At 28.6% G+C, this 14,761-nt stretch overlaps 1 protein-coding gene across 7 annotated transcripts in view; it reads right to left on the bottom strand.

The window, feature by feature from the left end:
* Window positions 1–257: 257 nt before the first annotated feature.
* The window catches only part of LOC139491316 (serine/threonine-protein kinase Sgk1-like), a 57,679-nt gene continuing 43,175 nt past the window's right edge, over window positions 258–14,761 (bottom strand). For all 7 annotated transcript variants that reach the window (XM_071278946.1, XM_071278971.1, XM_071278963.1 and 4 more), the window contains 11 exons: window positions 13,445–13,535; window positions 12,824–12,873; window positions 11,900–11,957; window positions 11,137–11,352; window positions 9,200–9,312; window positions 8,110–8,146; window positions 7,660–7,746; window positions 5,759–5,962; window positions 5,372–5,509; window positions 4,578–4,635; window positions 258–3,081 (listed from right to left, as the gene is read on the bottom strand). In XM_071278946.1, coding sequence (XP_071135047.1) covers window positions 2,966–3,081; window positions 4,578–4,635; window positions 5,372–5,509; window positions 5,759–5,962; window positions 7,660–7,746; window positions 8,110–8,146; window positions 9,200–9,312; window positions 11,137–11,352; window positions 11,900–11,957; window positions 12,824–12,873; window positions 13,445–13,535 — 1,168 coding nt within the window. In that variant the 3' untranslated portion in view covers window positions 258–2,965. The remainder of the gene's footprint in view (window positions 3,082–4,577; window positions 4,636–5,371; window positions 5,510–5,758; window positions 5,963–7,659; window positions 7,747–8,109; window positions 8,147–9,199; window positions 9,313–11,136; window positions 11,353–11,899; window positions 11,958–12,823; window positions 12,874–13,444; window positions 13,536–14,761) is intronic.

Genomic DNA, 14,761 nt, shown 5'->3' on the forward strand with positions numbered 1-14,761 from the left:
GACGAACGGAACCACAGACGGACGGACAGACGAACGGAGCCACAGACCAGAATACATTATGCCCCTCTACTATCGTAGGTGGGGCATAAAAAGCAATGAGGGACTTCTTTTGTATCAGTTGCCCTAAGCTAACAATTAACTTTTCTTGCCACTTTGGTTTATACTATAGGAAAGTATTTTTCCATTTACCAAACTTGCCACACAAAAAAAAATTGATGGAAAAAAGAGGTTTTGAAATAAATAAAACATATAAAGACTTGGTTTTGTAATTTTATTTTATCATTGTATGCAACCAGTTGCATAGATATCAACATATTTAAAGTCATTTTGACTTAAAAAAAAAAAGGTTTTAACATTGAGCATATGACTAAACAATGTTAAGTACAAACAAAATTTGTGTTCTAAAAATGCTACATATATGACTGAAAATGAGGTTGAATACTTGTACAAAATGAAGTTTATGTTTTTTTTTTCTCCAAATACTTTACAAAGCAATCATGAATATACAAATATGTTTATCGTCTGTGTCTAAAAAACCTAATCTTTCCTTGATAACAGTTTGTTACATCTATACTGTTGTCAATATTATTCATTATGAAAAAATGCTTTTTTCCAAATTACATAAAAAGAAATTTGCTAAAAATATTGATGTTAAAAACCACAGGATGAACCTAAATGTTGATGCAACGGATGACAACATTGCTGACAAAAATGTTGTAAGGTTGACAATAAAAAGGAAGGATGGATCTCGTTTACTTTTATTAATAATGCTCAAAATGAGTTAACTCTTGAAAGTAAAGATACTTTTTCAACAACAAAATTACAATGACTAAAACTTTCAGTGAAGACACCATCAGAAATGTTTTGGTTATTAAATATTTTATGTTAAAAAAAGAATTATGGTAACCCCCACAATGATTTGTGGGGTTTTAAAATTTACTGAAGCATTTGATATAAAATACAGTAGTTACATGTTTTGAAAAATAATACCAAAAAAAAAAGGAACAAAATGTGTTTTCGAACTGTGTTTTTCATTCTAATTGAAATTCATTCTCAGTATAATGAAAGTTCAATGAAAGTTTTTGTCATATCTTAGCTGAAAAATACTGACCAAAACCTTTAATCATTACAAAAATAACATATTTAGTAACCAAAACATATGAATATATTAACTGTACATAACAACATGAAAGTCCTTTAAACAGAAATGTTTTCTTTCTCAAATCGGTTTTCATACTATGGTAATACCAGAGGAAGAAAACATTTGTTTGTCATTTTAAACCTCTTATTAAAATAACTACCATTATTTTAACAAAGTTTGAAGTAAATGCTACTCTCAACAAATTAGTTTGACTAATTTAAACAATTGTGGCAATGGCATTTATTTTTCAAAAAGGCTTATGACATAAAAGGCACCTCATACAAGGCATAATTCTGACTAGTCAATTTTCTTTTTTGGCATTTTATTCGTTGTATTAAAATAAAGTCTGCTTAACATGTATAATTGCACAAAAAGTCCTTTGATCAAAGTATTTTGATTGTCTTTTACCAGTACCAAGTTAAATAACTATTTCACTCAGTATTTATAACAATACTGGTATATTATAAGTCTACAAAATCTTTAGACAAAATTTTAATTATTCAGTTATGAATTGGTTTGACAATAATTGGCATTACCTTTTTGTAAACAAAACAAAAACATGGAAATTTTTAAAATTTAAATTTGATATACTTATACTGTCTATATATTGTTTGGTCATTTCTTTCAAAAACTTAGGAAAAAGTGCTTTTCATGATTATTTGAAGAAACAAAGTCAAGAAGAATTTATGGTATTATTATTTAAAAGTTTATAATCATATATAAAAATAATTTTATAACAAACTTTAATATTATAATATATATATCTTGACATTAAAACAATATGCCCTATGGAATGTAATGGGGATAAAGTATCATCCCTTTTAAGAGAATTGTCTAGTTTGAGGTAAAATCTGACTATTATTCACACTATTGGTCCAACATATACATCTATCTTATTCAAGATATACTATCATATACTCAGAACTTTTTATCATTAACAAGACATATAAAGGATATGATAAAATTTTGATGAATATATTGTTAAATTCAACAGGTTCAAGAAGTTTGTAAACATTAGATTTGGAATTGCAGCACATTTTCAACTGTAGAAATACAATATATTTTTAAAATGTAAAAATACAGTATATCTTTAACTGTAGAAATACAGTATATTTTTAACTGTAGAAATACTGTTCAAACAAAATTAAAGAGACAATTTCTCAACAGCTTACTTATGACTTGAATGACAACTAAAACTCATATCTAAATACAATATTAAAAAGTATTAACGACCCACAATCATAACATTGATACTTATCAATTATTAATGTTAAAATCGTTCAGGTATAAAACACAAAATGATAAAATGCACTGAGTATATAATGACAGTCTATGATGTAAACTAGTGAGTTTTAAAAAAAATCACAAAATATTTAAGGTGTATAAGTCTTAACAATAAAATATACAATAAAAACATATAGCACCTTATTCAAAAGTTATAACAAAAGTCCATGCATGGTCATTTGGTGGGCACTGTTCATTTCTTATTTCTAAACCTGTATTGTTCCATTCTTTACACGGGTGGAAATATTGAGCCATCGTTGCACTGTATATTTATGTCTATAGTCTATTTGAAGAATAAATCAATGAACACATTCCATTTCACAGTCTCCTCAAAATTTGTAAGAGAGGAATATCATAAAATTCACTGGTTCCTCAATAAATGTCTATTTTTGTATCAATTAACAATATAACAACAAAAAAACAATATAATGTACAAATAATAAATATTTAACAACTTAAAATTCACAATTGGAAAATTGTTGGACAGGATTTTTATTAATATCACAACCATGCTTATAAAGAAAGTTAGGTTGGTAAATACTAGCTAAATGCATCTTCTGCTGGAGGTACATAAGAAAATCCTTGAAACATATTGTCTGCTTCCATCACACTAGCACTAACCATTTTACCTCCCCCTGCGGATTTACCAACAGAAGCTGAAAAAATAATAAGGCATTTTAAATGTTTCATAAAGTATAATAATAAATCTATATGACAGCTTTATCTATGCATAAACAAAAAATCCAAATTCAGCACAAATACAAAAACTTGAATTTCATGCACGACATGTATAGTTTCTAGGCATTCTTTTTATGTAAGATTATTATCACTTTTAGTATTTGGGATTTTGTAAAATTTAGATAAACTCTAATGCAACCTTTAAAGTTTTGGTTATCAAAAGTAATATTTAACTTGAATTCAGTGAAATAAGGGGAGATAATCAAATATATTGATATTTCAATCAACTTGATTGCTTATAAACTTTTTTTTACATTAAATTATGAGTAACAAAGAAAAACAAATATTCTTAGAAGCTGTATTGAAAACACATAATTCATCCAAACTTTTATACTCTTCATTGAATTTACAATATTATTCTACAGCAGAAACTTTTCAATCCTTGGATGGAGGGTTGTCTCATTGGCACTCATACCACATCTTCTTATTCATATTAACCAATTTCCTAGTGCTTGGACAGTTTACTGGTCAGTTCAATTTACTTTTATCAAGTATTTATTAACATTCCAGGTATTGAAATAAATAATCATAATGAAACAGCTTGAAGCAACGAATTTTCATTAGACTAGAACACACCCGTGATATCGCGGGTCCGTGAGTGACTGTATTAAAGTATATAACTATGCGCAAGCCTTTTTTAGTATTAGTACTGTCATCTGATAAAGTCATACCGATTATAAGATACACAATTTTCTCTGCTTTCAAATCGTTCTGTTTGAACCCGTCGAACTGGAACTTATCAATTATTGATAATATTAATTATTTGGAAAACAAAAGGTCCTGGAATGGAGTATTTTTTAATCAACAGCATTGTCCTATATTAGTTATAAATAAAGTTGAATTCTTTGATTCGCTGTTTTACTTCATGCCCGCTAACAAATTGAAACTTATTTTTTAGTCCAGATTTTTAGTATTCTTATTGTTATCTTAGAAAGTCTTACGGATTAAAATACTACAATAGGTAATTCAATTTGACAGTTAATATCAACCCTGTGATTATGACCCGTGTATATAGCATATTAATCCTGAATACACCGTTTGGTGGTGCGCCTGTCAAATGCGGAACGTACAAATAAGGTAATAGGTAACAGGTGATTATACTATTGTTATCGGTATCGGACTCGACCCGGAACTTCCTAATTATTGGCAATATTAATTACGTGGAAAACAAAAGGGCCTGGAGTGGTGTAATTTTTAATCTACACCTTTGTACTGTATTAGTTGTATATAAAGTTGAATTCTTTGATTTGTCGTTTTTACGTGATGACGGCTGACAAATTGGACCTCGTAATTTTAGTATTATAGATGCAAACAAGTTACAACTTAGAGGTGTCCAAACTCAGGATATAAATAGGATATAAATCACAACTTTCATGGAATATTTAACATAAATTGTTTCTAGTGTATAACCTACCAGGCACAGGTTCTCTGACAAATTCAGGATCAAAATGCTTCAAATCCAACTGTCCACTCTGAAAATAATGAATACATATGTATTACTTTGGAAATGTTGAAATAGAATGATTTAATTTTATATGTCAGATGAATAAAGATTTAATTTTATATGTCATATGAATAAAGATTTAATTTTATATGTCAGATGAATAAAATGCACAGACGTTTAACTTTTTTCACTGTTTACCAATGTCAATATTATTAAAACTACAAATGGCAATTGTTAAAATCCTAATATATGAAATTGAAAGAGCAGATTGAAATATGATGTGACTTTTTAACATTGTTTAATGTTATTATATGTAGTACATAATTGTTCAGTGCAAAATAAAGCAAATCTATACGACTATAGCAAATTTGATGCAGAAATTGCATTTATTGGCGACTTTTAATTTAACTGAATAACATTTAATTATTTTCTCCTAAGAATGTTTACATCTTTAAATGTTTTCATTGATTTAAAATTCTGTGTCTTTGTTATCATGGTTATATCAGCTACTTTACTGTTTATTCTCATCTTGTCATGTGTGTTTGTGTTATGTTATATAACTTTTGATGAACTTGTTTGTACCATTGTAACTTTATGGTGTTTGAGAAATAAAGAAACTTGAGGGGAGATAACTCATTTTATATAGTTCAAAACAACTCTTTACCAAATTAAAACATAAATTACTGTTGGGAAAATATGGTTCACAGCTGTACAATTTTGGTTGTAACACTATTATTTCTTATAAGATCTTTAAAATAACTCACCACATTTGGATTATATGGTGGGTGAATCTTTTTCTTATCAAGATCATCCCAATTTATGTCAGAGAAAAAAGAATGAGTTTTGATTTCATGGAAGTCTTTCTTGGCACCAAGTCTCTGTTCTTTTTCTTTTTGCAACAGCTGTTGGAAGACAAAACAAAAATATAATTAATCAAACAATTAAATAAAAAACTAAATTAAAAGTATAAGAATTTTCTTTCGCATTTTAAATTTTAATAGGGAGAATGAAAGAGCAGTCTAATTTCTTTATGAAATATACATTATATATAACAAATTATTTCACAATACACTGTACTTTATCTGAATTCATTTTAAAAATAAATTAAAAGGAAAGTCATATATCTGAATACTAATTTTGTAAATGCTTACCCCCTCTAGTATTGATCTAGCAGCTGATGAAACATTAGTTCTAAGACGAAGAGGTTTATATAGAATATTGTCATACATTTCAGCTGTATCACGACTGTAAAAGGGAGGTAACCCATACATCATTTCATATAATACAGCTCCTAAACACCACCAATCTACAGTTTTGTCATAAGGCTGTTTTCTTAACACTTCTGGGGCAAGATACTGAAAAATTAATGTTATATCTTTATGATCACAAATCATCTGAAACCTTATAATGCAGTTTTTGTCTAAATTAAGATTGTAACAGGTGATAAAAGACATCTAGACCTATATCACAGATCACATGATACAAATAATGAATCGACTGTAACATCTTGTATCTAAAAATAAACATCTAATATCATAAATATATGTGTCATTGTTTTTTATGCGTTGCAAGTTAACATATTTAATTTCAATTTTACACTGGCCAAGCACATGAAATAAAAAGTTTGTTGTTCTACTTTTTAGACGTATAAGTGATTCATTATCATATTTCTTCCATGACGTAGTTCATGATGTGACAATAGATCACTATCAATGTACGTAAAGATCCAAACAACTAACATAAATTATAATGTTTACCTAAAATATATGGACTTCTAGTGTTTACATGAAATTTAATGCTTTATTCAGATTTTAAATTTATTCACTTAATTAAGTCCTCTTTCTTAGCATAAGGAATTAAAAATCCTGATTATCAATAAATCAATGGTTGAAATTTCAAGCAAATACAAACATGGTCTTTTGATTTACATATAAACATTGCTACATGTTATGAACAAACTTAATTCATGTTATAATTAAAATGCCACAAAAAAATAAGCTATTAGTCAGTACTATACATAACATTGAACTTTGCAATTTAATTTTCATAAAAAAAATCCTAATTATGTTTGAATCAAATATAACAGGGTGACGTTTATTGTCAGTATGATTGACAGACTGTGGTTTAAAAATATTAATATATCAATCTACTGGAGGGGTAACAGTTAGTGTTGATGTACTTTTATATACAGTTGTGTTCATGTTAAGAGTTAGTTATTACGGAGAAGCTTTTACAAATTATTGAACAAATATTTTGTGTTGAAAGTTTTCGAGGCGTGTAACACATAGAAAGTTAGTTTTCATGTTGAAGGCTGTACAACACAGAGCCCTTTAGCTGTTTTAATATCTGCATCCTTTAGGCTCTGGTGGATAGTTGTCTCATTAGCAATCATACCATGTCTCCTTATTTTATATTTATTCAACAATATAAGTATTTTTCTATTACTACTAATAAAAAATAAAAGTTTACTGCCATACATGTACCGGTACTTATGTATATACATCACAAAAATGATCTTTAAATGTATTATAAGCTTAATGTAACTGTAGTCAATCTATAAAACTTCTCTTTTTTCTATAAATAGATCTCCACCAAGAAAACTAGTTTAATCCCACCACATTTTGTGCCTGTAACTAGGCTATGGGGACAATGTCGTGTTTGTTGATGTGTTGGTGCTTATTGTGGTCTGTTGTACTGCCTAGTATTTTTTGGCAATTCTTGTTTTAAGTATTATTGGGAATTTCTGGTCTTTCTTAATCTTTATCAGGACCTATGTCTTATTGCTTAGTTTATTTACCAAAGTCTGCACATGATACTGAAGGGACTTGGAAATCAATGGTCAAATTTGTGTATAGATAACTTTTAATGATTGACAATTTTTCAGTTTTAGGCTAAATGTAGCTCAACAATACTATATGAAAAAATAACAGTTAGATTTTAGGGCAAATTCAATGGCAACAGAAGTGTAAAAAGTGGGTATTTGAGACTTGAGGGAAGAGGCAATTTCTACCCTTTATAATATAAGTACTAATATATCCATAAGTATATTTACCTCAGGTGTTCCACAGAATGTGCTAGTTGTTCCCATGCCTTCTATTCCCTCTTTACATAAACCAAAGTCTGTCAAAGTCACATGACCCTAAAAATATATTATTATATAATAAGTATATAACAACAATGAAATTTTCAGCCTTTGTTTTTGTTTAAAAAGATATGCTTGAGGTTGCTTTAAATTGTTAGATTTTGATTGGTTAATGAGAGGGAGATATTCCATTCTATCCCATGGCTTATATTTTCATTGTTGAATGCTGTACAGTTGCCTATAATTGCTTACATGAACTTCATTTGAATTTTGATTGATAGTTCTCATTGGCAATCATACCACATCTCCTAAATTTTATATTTATATCAGTTGCAGACAGGGTTGCATTATATTCTTTTTTTTCTATTATTTTTTATCTACAATATAATACAAGATTTTTTTTTTTAGCAAAATACTCACTTTTGAATCAAGTAAAATATTTTCTGGCTTCAGATCTCTGAAAAAAGTTTTAAAAATTAAAATTACTGCTTTCAAATTATAAACATTTAACTTTTTTTAAAGATAAATCATTTTTGAAGAAGCAATTAACATAAATACCAGATGTTTCGGAAAGTCCCTGAAAATTTATGTTCTGTGAAAATGTTCAAAATACATGTATGTCATTCATTAATGACTCTGACAGAAGGAAACGTACATCAATCATACAAATAGTGGTCTACCATTATAACACGTTGTCATGTCATCTCACAGAAATTATCATTTTGATTAATAAAATCTTTTGGGTTAACATTTCAACACCTTGCAGTTTTAATTAACAATTTTGTAATATGTTAACGTTTACTTCTATAGATTTACTTCTTGTATTTCAAAATAAACCTACACAAAAGTTTCAGGATTTTTACTAGAGGCAACTGCAGTTACCACTCCTATCAGGCTATTACTTAGAACAATAATTACACACAGATTGATGAAATGCATGCACCTCCTACTTTGAGCTAATTAGAAATGATTTTCCTAGGTTTCCTTAGTGTCAAATTTATAAATTTTCAGTGTCAGATCCAAGGTTGTTAAGTTTGCATTCAACATCCCTCAACCGTGATTTCATACTTAATGAATATGTGCATCCTCTATTTAGGACAGATTTCCAGTATTTTTCTCAGGTTTCCCATGTGAAACTAAGCCATACATGTTGTGAATTTCCAATCTTATTTTTATTTTGGTATTGATGGTTTTCTTTCAAAACAACACTTTGCAATGCTGGTGCAGACACAGTTTTAGTCTTAAACATTTTAAGTTTCCCATGTGAAACTAAGCCATACTAAATAACTATGTTGTGAATTTCCAATCTTATTTTTATTTTGGTATTGATGGTTTTCTTTCAAAACAACACTTTGCAATGCTGGTGCAGACACAGTTTTAGTCTTAAACATTTTAAGAACATATATATGAACTTGGTGAAATATTCAAATGGAACAGTAAACTTTTATTTCTGTTTATAATGAAGTGAAGAGAACAGAAAGACTACTATGACTATAACAAAAGTATTTACCTATATATGATATTTAATGAATGAAGGTAACCAATAGCACTAGCCATTTCTGCAGCATAAAATTTGGCACGTTGTTCTGGAAAATATCTTTCTCTTTGTAAATGAAAAAACAACTGGAAAAAAGACAAATAAGTTTGAAACTATAGTAAACAAATCTTCAACAGTTTATATATGCACAAACATTAAATTGCTACATATGGTGACATTACGAAAAGGTGAACATCAATTGATGAAACTTGTGGCTTGATAGGTCAAATTATATGTGGCAATTATTAACAAATATTTATAAAGAATACTCATTGTGAATGCATACTACAACAAAAAACATTGCCAGTGTAGGGTTTAATTAACTTAGACGGACTTAAAATATTCTAAACTAAAGTAATTTCATAACAACATTTACATATTAGACATAACTCATATATTCTTTTAGTAATATGTTGCTATTTTGGTTTTTAAAAATACAAATCAATCTATATTTATCTCATAAAAACATGTTCAACATTATTTTTTTCAAATGCATAACAAAAATACTGTGTCTGTGGTTAGATGTATCGATTTGGATATTGAACCCTAATAATGTACTGATTCAAACCACAAATAACATCTCTATCAAATAGTTGTCATGTATTTTGCACATTCATTGATGATGTAATGGTCAAAACAAAAACAATGATGAAATAGTATTATGAAATAGTATTACCGTTCCATCATCATTTAACATGAAATAACAAAAAAATATATATATATATATTTGGTCAGCATAACAATGATAGTTAAGTTTTGTTATAAATCATGATAAACTATTAACTACTAGATTATGTCTCTAAACATTATATGTTAAAATATGCTCTTATATTTATGAACAATGATTTCTTTGAGAAGTTCTAACAAAGCCAATTGTATTTCTGGACATTTTTTTTTACCTTACTATACGTAAGTTAACATCATTGAAGTTATAGACTGTATGCATTAACTGAACATATATAAAAAACCTTCTATGCAGTGGGGGATCAAAATATTTTCATAAAAAAGGGGGCAGTGACTACCATAAGAGGGTGTCTGTTTGAGTGATTTCAAAAATAATCCAAACCCTTTCAATAGGTACTACAAATTCTTCAGTATCGTTGAATACCAGAAACTGTCTACACAACAGGACAACAAATTTTTTAGAATCATTTAATACCAGAAACAGTCTATAAAACAGGTAGAACAAATTCTCTCTTGGAATGTGTATCATGTTTAAAGGTAGTGAATTTATGAAGTTTAAATCTAAAAATAGCTTGACAAGGTTATCTGTCCAAAAATGTCTAGCATTCATACCAAAATAACCAAGGTCAAAGTTCAAGTCAACAAGATATCTATTCTGTTACATAAATAAATAATGTTCTGAGACTAAAAACACACGTCTTCTTATTCTAGTACATATAACTGTGCATCAACTTTAATGAATTCATTGCCATTAACAGCTGTGAAACAAGTACCATGTAGTCAGATAACAAGCCTTATTTGGCATTCCCAAATACTACATTCTCTTGTAAGGATTGTACAGTTCTGTCCTAAATTTCTTAGGTATAAATAAATATACAGAATGGTGAAATCTTTGAGAGATATCCTGCATTTGAACCCCATTCACATCTGTTTCCACATTAAAAGAGCAATTGCCTTTCTACTAACATTAGGCAAGTATAACCAGTAAAAGAAAACAAAGTATGGAATGCATGACAATACCACTTTTCCTTTTGCTGATCAAAATAATCAATGGAAAAAGCAGGTAAAGACAGTTATGCTGATTTGGTAATTTACAGGGGAAGTAACTATGTGTAGTATATATAATCAGTCTTTTGTAGAAGAAACAGTTGTCTGCCTTACAAAATCATAAGCCCAGAATCATTGAGGAGTTTTTTTTATGTATTAGCTATAAATTAAGTGCTCACCTCTCCACCATTAACATAATCTAAGACAAAGTAGAGTTTATCTTGTGTCTGGAAGGAGTAATGAAGTCCAACCAGAAACGGATGTTTGATGTTTTTTAGCAAGACATTTCTCTCAGACATGATATGTTTGACTTCATTTCTCTTCATTATTGCCTGCTTCTGAAGGACTTTAATAGCAAACATTTTACTCTCATTCTTATGTCTGGCTAAAAGCACCTATAAATTATAACAATTAAAATGTTATAACATAATTTATGCATTTTGTTTTCTTTTCCGGATTTTTTTTAAAATTATTTGTATGTTAGCTTCTTGTCTGTTTGAATTATATTATTTATGAACAGTCAGTTGACATATTAAACTAACTGTTGTTAAATGTGCACAAAAACTATCTTGACAGTTAAGCATTTCTTGAGAATTTGATTTTTTTAACATTGTTTCCCCTTTCCCCTTCCCTTCTCGTCCCCATCCAAACCCCTGTAGAAATTACATAATAAATGTGTACTGCTGTCTGATTCATTCATGTTAAACATAACTGATAGCTTGACTTCTCAACTTGAAGATTGCATAATTGAAATAGGTAACTATGTATCATACTCTTTCTATTATGTAAAAATAGATATGCATAGGTAAAATGTTTAAAGTTAACAATTTCATAAAAAGTGTAATTCCAGCACCCATGGGTGTATAGATTCAAATCAAGCAATTATGAGTCAACTTCTTTACATGTTAAAAGAAAGCCTTAAGTCAGTACTAGTTAACTCACCTTGCCAAAGCTGCCCTTGCCGATAACCTTCAGAAATTCAAAGTCACTTGGTTTAACACTGAAACAAAACAGGATGTAAATAGTAAAACATAGATAAAAAGTACATATGCATAAAACAATGCAGTTCAAAGCAAACAGAAGGTGGGGGTGGCGTCAAACTGTTTTGGTGATAAAGGAAATGATTTACATACTCAAGTAGGAGAAAATAAGCACTTTAGCATCTTAGTACATCAAAAACAGCACAATTAATAAACTTAGAAAAAAAAAAGATTTGATTATTTGCTGGCATGAAATTGTTATAAATCAAAGAAAAATTTATTAGTTAATTGAACATTAATAAATATTTTCTTTTTTACAAACTGTTCAAAACTTCTACCATAAGTAAATAACTCATTCCATATGAATTTATTAACATCAATGTCTGCAAGACTGGTAATAATTTTTTTAATTTCTACCATATTTATTATTTCAAATATATAATTTATTAAGTAATGACCTCGTGAAGTAAGGTAACATGTTAAACATACAGATTATTAAAATTTACTGTTAGCTATTCTAAATTAAAGTGACATAAATTTCAGAATGACATTCTACACATGACAGTAAAATTGTCACTAATGAAACCAGTTAAGGTGGTACCAAACACCTTCACTCAAATTAACTTGGCTCATTTAATTTTCATAGATTTTTGACAAAATATTTACTTTGACCCTTTGTCATAAATACAAAAATTTCAAAAAAGTTAAACCACACACTTTTTTGGGAAAATTTTCTTTAGACATATAGCAGTGTGACTAACACCAATTTTGATCATTGAGAAGCTTAACATTTCTTAAAACAATAGAACTTAATTAAAACGTTCAGCTGATTTTTACAGAGTTATCTCCCTGTAGTGTTATGTACCACCAATAAACTAAGGCTTACCTTGTCTTTTCACTTGGACCAAGATTTACTGGGTTATTATCTTTGCCATTCTAGAAGAAAAAATGTTTGCAATTTTATATTTTTCATGTGAGTGTAAATAATACATACATGAAATAAACATTTTTTATTTCACTGTCAATATACAATGATTTTTTTTAAATATGTTCTTATTGTTGTATAACTATAAATAGGAGAAGTCTAGTTGGTTAAGTTAGGAAGGTAAAAGCACTGTATTTAGATCCCAAGATGACCAAGGTTGAGGGTTTCAATCTCACTGGTACCATCCATGTATTTTCATGGTATTATTTGTTTATCCCATAGTCATGATAGATAACAGTTGATTTTAATATTGGTAACATTTTAAGTCATATATCATATCTTCAAGTCAGACATTTACTTGAAAATTATTTTTTTTTATTTACATTTGCATATTTAAATTTAAAGGACACATTTTACTGATTAATTCACTGGTAATAAAATACTTGATAAAACTATTATGTTCAAGATTTCTAGTATAGAAAGTTTTAATTCTAAACATTCCCACAACACTTTGTCCCCCACTGATGATAAATAAAAGTCTAAGGCATAGGTTTACAAATTACAACTTATATTTATGTTTACCATAGCTTCTGAGTCCTCAAAGGTGTCTGTATCTACTGGTTCCGAAGCATTTCGGGGATTATCTAGTGACAAGAAGGAGCGTACTTCTGGACTGAAATAATAAAAACATTCATAATTAACAGACTGCTAAGATGATCCATATCAATTGCATACTTAACATATACACATCACAACACTGGTTGAAACCTGATTTAATTATTGAAAAGATATTCTTAACACAACTCTTATTTGTAGTTATAAATGGGATGGATTTTTGTCTTTACTTATACCTTGTTCATTACTATTAAAGTACACTGTTCTTATTTTTATGGACTATACAATAGACAGCATGCCTGTGTATATAACATATTTATATAGTAGTCTGACATTATTAAGTCATGTCCAATTTATGGATTTTGTGAATCCATCAAAATTATAATCACCCCAAGTTTATATTTTAAAATTTCCCAAAATGTTATTACGTAAATAATGACTTGTCTGAATCAGTTCCATATACAAACAATAATAAACATTGAATCAAAAGTACCAAGAAGCTCACTGCTTTGGTCCAATACACAGAAACACCCCTGTCCCTTAAAGAGAATAATGGTGTGAGAAGCTTCAGAAGAAGGTCCAATACACAGAACTAAAATAAACACAATAAAAACAGGAGCACTCCTTTCAAATATTTTTCATTGAGTTATCAAATGGAATACTGAAATAAATATACTGATTTAATCAAAAGGTAACTGAATAATGTACAACATGAATTAATTTCATTAACTTATATAATTAATCTTTCGTATCATATTGACAATGTTGCTCAATATGTATCCATCAGAAACATACGTCATTTGAGAATAAAACATGTCAATACCTCAGAGTATACAATACAACACTCTAAGATTTATAATTACATAAACTTTGAAGAGAACTACTGACAAGAAATAATTTAGTTATCAATTATTATATAAAATCATTCAATGGCTATTATAGTGTTAACACAATGACAAATCCTTACTGAAAATGGTTGAATGACAAAATCAAGTTGCTCCTACATTACTACTATAAAGCTGTCCTGATTAAAAATATTGAGATCAGCATAAAGAATAAAACCTAAGTACTCTATATATGATATAATATCATTCAGGTTTCGCCTGATATCAAAGTATTCAATAACCAAATTCATGACAACACTCAGATAATAAAGAGATGAAAAGCAATCATATTTTGCTTAACAAATTGGTTCATAAACAGCCTTATGAAAATATTTAATTTATGGCAAATTTGGTATTGAATCTTCAAACTTTTTAAAAGAAACTTTAACATACCTTTCGT

This window comes from Mytilus edulis, chromosome 1 (assembly GCF_963676685.1).
Source record: "Mytilus edulis chromosome 1, xbMytEdul2.2, whole genome shotgun sequence".
In the NCBI taxonomy this organism is placed as follows: domain Eukaryota; kingdom Metazoa; phylum Mollusca; class Bivalvia; order Mytilida; family Mytilidae; genus Mytilus; species Mytilus edulis.